Source organism: Lepus europaeus, chromosome 8 (assembly GCF_033115175.1).
Source record: "Lepus europaeus isolate LE1 chromosome 8, mLepTim1.pri, whole genome shotgun sequence".
Taxonomy (NCBI): Eukaryota; Metazoa; Chordata; class Mammalia; order Lagomorpha; family Leporidae; genus Lepus; species Lepus europaeus.
In genome coordinates this window covers 60,582,246-60,590,559 of record NC_084834.1, presented here as the reverse complement: position 1 = coordinate 60,590,559, position 8,314 = coordinate 60,582,246, and the positions used below count along the sequence as shown (strand labels likewise).

Genomic DNA, 8,314 nt, shown 5'->3' with positions numbered 1-8,314 from the left:
AGTTTGGCAAAGCAAACTTGGCTTTAGGATGTTGTGTTTGACATTCATCCATCCTAAACAACATTCTAATGTTTGGAGCCAGGGTTTTCACTTAAGTGGTTTACGAAGAGATTGCTGTATTTACATGAAATAGTTTTTGCAATTTATGTTTAAACCAATAAATGATGTACACTCTATCCTCAAATCATGAGCTGTCAATCAAAATATATTCATTGTGTGCTTCCACTGTATTAGACTTGCATAAATGTTAACTTTCTTTAGTGATTTTTACAAAGATTTCTTTGAAAGGCAGAGTGACACCCACACACCCACACACAGAGAGGGGGGTATGAGAAAATCTTCCATTGTTTGTTCACTCCCCAAATAGCACAATAGCTGAGGGTGGGCCAGGCTGAAGTCAGGAGTCAGGAGCTCCTTCCAAATCTTGGCAGTAGCTCAAGTACTTGAGCCATCATCCGCTGCTTCTCAGGTTCATTAGCAGGGAACTGGGTCAGACACAGAATAGCCAGTACTCAAACTGGCACTCCAATACGGAATGCGGACATTCTAAATAGTGTGCTAACCTGCTGCAACACATTTACCCCACCTTAGTGATTTAAAAAAATGCATAATATTAGCCGTGAAATATGCAGAGAAGATAATAAATAAATGAATTACAGATGGATAATTAATAAATAATTAATTTATAAACAGTAACAAAAGAAAACAAATATTTAAAAACATAACAAAGGAAAGGTCTTAAAAGTTTTGTGTGTTTATGGGTTTTAATAAAGAAATAGAATGTTATTTCAAGTAAATTCAACAAATTTTGAGGGACTGTAATATAGATATGACACTGTACAACCTAATGAGTGTGCAATTATGTAAAATGTATACTATATGACACCAGGGAGATTATTATCTAGTATCTATAACAATTCACAATTATTTTGAAAGCATGACTAATATTATATGACTAATCCTAACCTCCTATCCCTCCTCAAACCATTCCAACAGAGATTCCATTTCCACGTCTCCACTGCAACTGATCAAACAGTATCGCCAGTGACACGTCTGTTGCCAAATCTGTCATTCAATAATTTCCACTCTTATGGAACTTGAGCTCTCAACTGTATTGGTGACACTCTGATTTTCCTAAATAACCACTTAGTTCCTTTATTTACTCCAAAATTTAATTTTGAGTATAAGAATCTTTTATTCTTAATGTAATTTACTTTAATAGTTTCAAGCATAACATTTGTAATTGGAATTATTATATATCAAACATTTTCATACCATACCATTTGTATTTTCTGTAACATATAAAAATATATCATAGTTATGTGCATTTAATTTCCATTTAAGTATTTATGTATTCAACTCTCCTGGAACTCAAAACTTTCCTAAAAAATAGTCTATTTAAAATAACTAGATTGTAGATAACTAGATTATAGATAGATAGGTAGATAGATAGATAGATAGATAGATAGATAGAAAAATATATAGGGGTCAGCAGTGTGGCAAGGAGGTTAAGCTGCAGCTTGCAAACAGCTTGCAACATAGCAGAATGCAGGTTCAAGTCCCAGATGCTGTACTCCCCATTCAGTTTCCTGCTAATGGGCCTGGGAAAGCAGGTGAGGATGGCCCAAGTATTTGGGCACCTGCCACCCATGTGGGAGACCAACATGAAGTTACTAACTCCTGACTTTGGCCTGGCCCAGACCTGGTTGTTGCAGCCATTTGGGGAGTGACCCAGTGAATGGAAGATCTCTCTCTTCCATTCTTTCTCCCTCTCTCTGTCCCTCTGCACATCCACCTTTCCATCTCATTCCTCTGCCATTCTGCCTTTCATATAACTAAATCTTAAACATATAGATGTATGTACACATGCATATATGTATGCATAAACAGAGACTGTACACATGTATGTAGGATATATAAACATACGAGCAAGGCTGTATACACACACATGCAAAAAGTAATTATGGCATTGTATAGGTATATATTATTAATCTTTCTGGCAGCTTTCTGAGAATAAAGAAGTATCCTTGTCCCTATGGTTGTATGCAATCCAGGACAGCATGCTAAAAGGTTCACATAGATCTAAGACCAGAGCAAGGGCTGGATCCTCAGTCCTTCTGTTAACCATTATTTATAAACATCAATACCTTCCTCCATTGAATTTATATTTATATAGCTGGAAACATATTTAACAATGTATTAAAATTCATGTTATATTTAAATGTTTGTTTTGACAACTTTATTTATTTGGCTTTCTTGAAGGTTGAGGTAAGAATACAGATTTTTTTTTTTATAAGTATCTTCACAATAAGGACACTAAGAGAAAGAAATGTCAGATTTACCTTGGGATGCAAATACTTTTCAGTGTGAGATGGCTTAGGGAAAATCTCAGTTGGGAACTAGTGAATGTTCCATTTTCCCAATGTTTTCTGAGCGAGCCATGATATTCTGTAAACTGACATGATTTAATTAATAGCATTGGTGGTGTTGGAATTGAGCATTATTTTTAATTTTGAGACTTAATCTGCCCTTTGGGTAAGCTTGACTTTTCCCTGAATTATTGGGTAGCTATATCTCTTAACAGTGATGCCAGTCACTTCTAGGCTGGCTGAAACATTACATTACTATAGCATTAACACTTTACTTTTCCTTAAAGTATATAATTTTTTACTCAATTTGAAAGTAAGAGAGAGATGTAGACACAGGCAGAGAAAGAGACCTTCCACCCACTGGTTCATTTTCCAATGTCTGAAATTGCCAACGGTTCAGATCATCATCGGGGTCTCCCTCACTGGTGGCAGGGACCCAAGTACTTGGGTAACCATTGCTGCTTCCACGGTGTGCATTAGACGACAGCTGGAATCAGAAACAGTCAGGACTCAACCTCTATACCAACATTTCAACCTCTATACGAAACACACAATCCTTTTCTTTTCTTTTTTTTTTTTTAAATTCAATTGAAACTTTAACCATTTATCACACTCCAGGATCATTCCCCTAGGGAATATGGTAATCTCTCTCTGAGGAGTCAGTTCAAACCACTATATTTTTCACATTTGAAAATGAAAATGATTAGCTAATATAATGCTATGTAGCACAAAATACCTTGGTGTCACTAGAGAGCAGAGAAGTACATGCTATTCACCTCAAAAGCTAATTTCTTAATATTTTACTTATCCAGTCTTACCGAATATTTAAAACTGTGAGATGGTACAGGGTTTAAAAAGGATTTGCCTATAAAGTTTTATAGTGCAAAATTTAGTCTTATGACTGCATAATTATAAGAGATTTCCAATCTGATATTTTGAAAATCCCTGATCTTTTAAAATGAAGTAATTATGATAATTTTTCTACATGACTGTGAATAATTGACATGTAGTACTCTGTTCTTTTCACTGTAGGTAGTTTTTCCAAGATGGTAGTGAAAAGAAAAAAAACTTTATTTCCAGAGAAACTCAGGAGATGGGAGTATGAAATATACAATCATCTAGTCTGATGTTATCAAAAGTTAATTACTCTACACAGTCAACAACAATCCAGCCAAGCATGTCATCTCTGTGTCTCCAGGTTAGCAAGGGCTGCATGCCCAACTGGAAGGTGTTCTCTGCCACAAGGCAGGGATAGAAGTCAGCCCATTCCACATGCCTCATGAACTATCATGCTTCCCAACAAAAGTTTCCTCTAAGAAATTTTTAGATATGACTTCCTATGTAAAGCAATGGCAAAATGCCTGCTGTTATTCTTGTATGAATTATTCTCCACCTAGCTGATTAAGAACTTAACAACCTTATCCTTGTTTTTTCTAATTAAATGGATAGAATATTATATCTTTGAAAATCTTTGCATTATTGATGTGTAACTTAACCTTTTTGAATTGTTCACAGATTAATACAATATTGACTATGCACAGCTCCCCTACAGGTAAACAATGCTGATGAAAGGTAAATTGAGCAATATTTTATGGGGTTACTGTTTTCTTATTCACATGAAATGGAGAGTTATACTGATCATTAAGGCAACAATGAAGCTTAAAACTTGTTTGTCCCTTACAAGATATAGAGGTTGCAATACACACCAATACTATGTGTTAAGAAAAATGGTGTACACTTTCAAATAACTGCTAATAGAATCGTAATTTTAAAAGAAAATTATAACTTGAATCTATCCTAGGAAACTTATACATCGTAGACTTACTTAAGGAATAAAGATTAACAACCATTGCAGTTAATAAATGAAAATCAGCAAATCAGTATCACATACAACTTTATGACTTTTGCAGCTTTTGGTGATTAGTTATTTGAGCTTTCAGAGTTAACTAATGTCATATTTAATAATACCTCAAATCATAATAGAAATTTATGCTTCTTTGTAGTCCACTTTGATTGGGACCAAATTATCACACTGAAATTCATTACAGAATGAGTTTTTCTTTTAGAAAATCTAATATATTTAATAAGAGAATTAACAATTTGTATTGAACTGAATTTCATTTGTAATATTACTCACAATTTATTTGACATATGATTATTTTCCAGAAATAATTATTGAACTCCTATATGTAGCTGAGATGCATCCAGCATCCTTCTCTGTTTTTATTTTTCTTCTCAAGATCATCAATATTTGTGAATTAATTTGACAAGACAGTGACTTATGACCCAACTTAACCCTACCAATCCCATATAATCTTTTACCAAAGGATAAAGATTTCTACGAGTTGATGGATTTGGTTCTTTCCAAGAACACTTTAAAGTACCCTTGAAGAATCCATCATGCTCACTACTTTTTTTAAATTGTTAGTTAGCTAATTCTGTAGCCTTAGTAGCACAGATTCTGAGATCCAAGGTTCAACAACTCACATTAGTGTGTATGTGTATGCGTGTCTGTGTGTGTGTGTGGTGGGTGATAGTGGTAGGGTGCATAATGAGTACCAAAGACAAAAAGACTAAGTTCGTAATGTTGCACAACATAGCAGGTGATCATAGTTGCCAATAACCTTTTAGATATTTTATGAGCAAATGGAAGAGAAGATCTCTAAACATCCAAACAGAAAGTGATGAAAAAGAAAAGGACATGTTTATTGCTCTGATCACTGCACACTGTTTACAGGTGCTGAAATGTCACACTGTACCCCATAAATATGTGCAATTATTCTAAATAAAAATTGAAAACATATAAAACTCTTGCTGTAGAAGCCTTTATAAAAAGTCTTGTTTTGTGACTTATCTCCACCAAGAGTAGCTTCTCTGTTGGTAAAGTGTGACATAATTACACTGAATTTCCTTGGGGGAACAAACACAGCTGGAAAAATTGAATTACTTAAAACAAAGAGAAGGATATCAAAAGCATAGAGACAAGACATCATCAGGGAAAATACAGAGGAATGAGAAACACATGGCACATTCCAGTATATTTTTAAAGTACCATCTCATTAAAAATGTATGAACATTCGCATTATGGATATGAAATTGGAAAGAGGACTGGGAGGAGACAAATACACTCATCCTCTATAACTCATTGTTTCTGCTAGCTTCTATAAAGATACAAAGTATATACAAATATGTACATATAATTTTCAAAATACGTCTCATATAAGATAAATATTTTCCAGTTAAAGATGGAAGCAAGACTATAACACTGTTTTTAAAAAGTATTTCATAAGACTATTTATTCATCTGATTTTCAAATTATTTAAGATTACCATATTATTTTCGAAATGTAATTAGTATAATTCTTTTTGTACATATAAATCAAAAACTGTTTTTCAAAAGTGTTTACAGATTAAACAGCATTTTTCTAAGTTTCTGTGGTTTTCCGACTTATGAAAATTCACTTAGAACTATTTTTAACAAACATAAAAAAAAGAGACCATTTAAGTATGATTTTCTTTTAATTTTACGAGTTCCCATTTACCACTGTTTAAAATGGACAGGAATCATGTTACTTCTTCAGCAAACTTTCATGTTACTTAAAGATATTTTGATTCAACGCATATGGCAATAAATTTCCATACATATCACCTATTAGTGTCCCATTTTTTAATGGAGATGTAGCACTAGCAATCAATACCTATTAAGTAAAACAGATGGTCATTTGGGTGGTTTTACAAATATTTTCTCAGTTGTAAACTCTACAAACAAACAAAACATCTAACAATTAGAGAACACTTAGTTGACTTGTATTTTCCAATTTACCCTGAAAAAGAACATTAAAAATATGATCTTGCTATAACAAACTGCCTTGTTAACGATTATAAAAGATTTGTGGGAGCAAGAAATTATATCACTGATATGCAGACTTTTGTAGTTTTCTCTATAAATCATCAGGAAAATATCCAAAGTTTAAAAAAAAAAAAAACTCAAGACAAAATATGGTGGTGATCCCTAAACTATCTTGAGAGCATTTGATTCATATTGCTTAGTCTTAGCCAAAATGATTTTTGTTCCCATTCAGTATGATCAGCCTCCCCTCAAATGCCTTTAAAATATATTAAACAGTACAGGAGTAAAAGGAAAAAAAAAATCAGAGCACAAACAATTGTCAAGAACAGGAAAATCTCTAATGCAGATACTGTGAAGAACAGATTCCTTTGGAGGCATTAATCAGTTGGTTGGTAATCAGTTCATCATGAAGATTTCTCTTTCCTCTTTGGAAGGGGGTCTACCCTGCTGGCGGATTCCACACCATTCTCTGCTCCTTTCTTGGCAGACCTGCCTTTAGTCACGGACCTTTTCTTCTTGGCGTTCGAGGTTTGGTGGTTGGACTCTTCCACCCATCTCTGCAGCCACACGGTAATTAAGGTCCACGTGATGTACGCCTGGATGGTGCAACTGGACGACAGCACCGCGATTTTAGCGGCCAACACGTTCACGTTCCCAGTCAGGGCGTCTGGATCCCGAGTCTGCGACCCCGCCAGGTGAAACCCAACAGTGAGCACCGACACGATTAAAGTCGTCAGTCTCCCCAGGATGAACACAAGGGCCCACAGAGAGACCCCCTTCTGGTACTTTTCGTCGCTAAAATAAAACAGGCCGCACATGTGGGACAGTAACTCAACAGAGTAGTGCAGCACCAAAAGTAGGAGCCCCAGATGGTTGAGGTACAAAAGGTAAGCTCCAGAAATGTGAAAGAGGTGAAGACCGATGTAGATCAGCTGCCGAGGGATATCCTGCTTTCTGATTTTCTGGAAGTAGAGTTCGGGAAACCCGTGAAACCAGTAGGCCAACTGCGAGATGTAGAAAAACTTCATCTGAAATGTCATCATGTTATGGGGGTGAGAGCGCCACAAGAGAGTGGGGTCTGCCAGGCAGTTTTCAGAGATGAGAATGACTGTGCCCCAGATACAAGACACAAAGTAGAAGACACTAAACTGGCCCGACTCGTTAAATTTGTTTTGTTTCGCTTTGGTGAACTGCATCCTCTTGTTGATTTTATCCAACACGTACTCCTGAATGGTGGCGTGGATAATGATTGCCACCAGCATGTAGAAGAACACCGTGGCCAAGTCTTTGCCACCGTAGTGATAGAGGGACCTGGAGCCCGAGGCTGGCTCCTCGCTCGCAGGGACCGTGACACCGTGCTGAAGAGTCAGGAACACGATCGACACTCCCGCGGTGCCCTCGAACATAAGCCCCAGCAGGAAGAACATCCCCACGCAGGAGGCGATGTCCGCGTGATTCTGCAGGATGAACTCCTGGCTCAGCATCGGGGGGTTCTTGCTGCTCTTCTTACGGAACCCCATGGTGGCGCTTCCCGGATACTCACCGACGAGCCGCAGCTGCCTCCCCCTGGCTGCTCCTCACAGCGCCGCCGCAGATGCAGCTCCCGGGGGCTCCACTTCACATCCCGGAGCCAGTCCCGGGTCGCCGCGGCCGCCGGGATAAAAATAAATCAAAGGCGAGGGCCGAGCAGGGCTGAGCATGCGCACCAGGGGGACGGCGGAGGCAGGGAAGGAAATCGAGCGCCGCGCCCCTACCCCGCGCCAGGCCCGGGGTTGCGAGCGTGGATCCTCCACGTTGATCGTCGCGGCTCCCCGGCGGCCGCCGCCGTCGCCCAGAGGCCGATGAAGGCGGTCTTCAGCGACGTCCCGATTCCTAGCCGCAATCCAACGGATGGAGCAGGTCGCTGCTGCTGACAGCGTCGTTGTCATCAGCATCTTCATCATCATCACCACCGCCCGCCGCCGCAGCAGCGGGCTCCCCACATGCTTACTGTGCATCAGCTTCGGTTCTCAGCGCTTCTTTGTGTTTACAAACTTAACACTCCTGGAAGCCCCCACGAAGTACATGCTCTCCTGATTACCCACTACTATGATTCT

The 8,314-nt window shown here is 38.1% G+C and overlaps 1 protein-coding gene across 1 annotated transcript; it reads right to left on the bottom strand.

Annotated features, from left to right (window-relative positions):
* Positions 1-6,566: 6,566 nt before the first annotated feature.
* On the bottom strand, positions 6,567-7,738 carry TRAM1L1 (translocation associated membrane protein 1 like 1). The gene has a single exon (XM_062199109.1). It carries the CDS (start codon positions 7,736-7,738, stop codon positions 6,623-6,625), a length of 1,116 nt encoding a protein of 371 aa, XP_062055093.1. The 3' UTR covers positions 6,567-6,622.
* Positions 7,739-8,314: the final 576 nt, after the last annotated feature.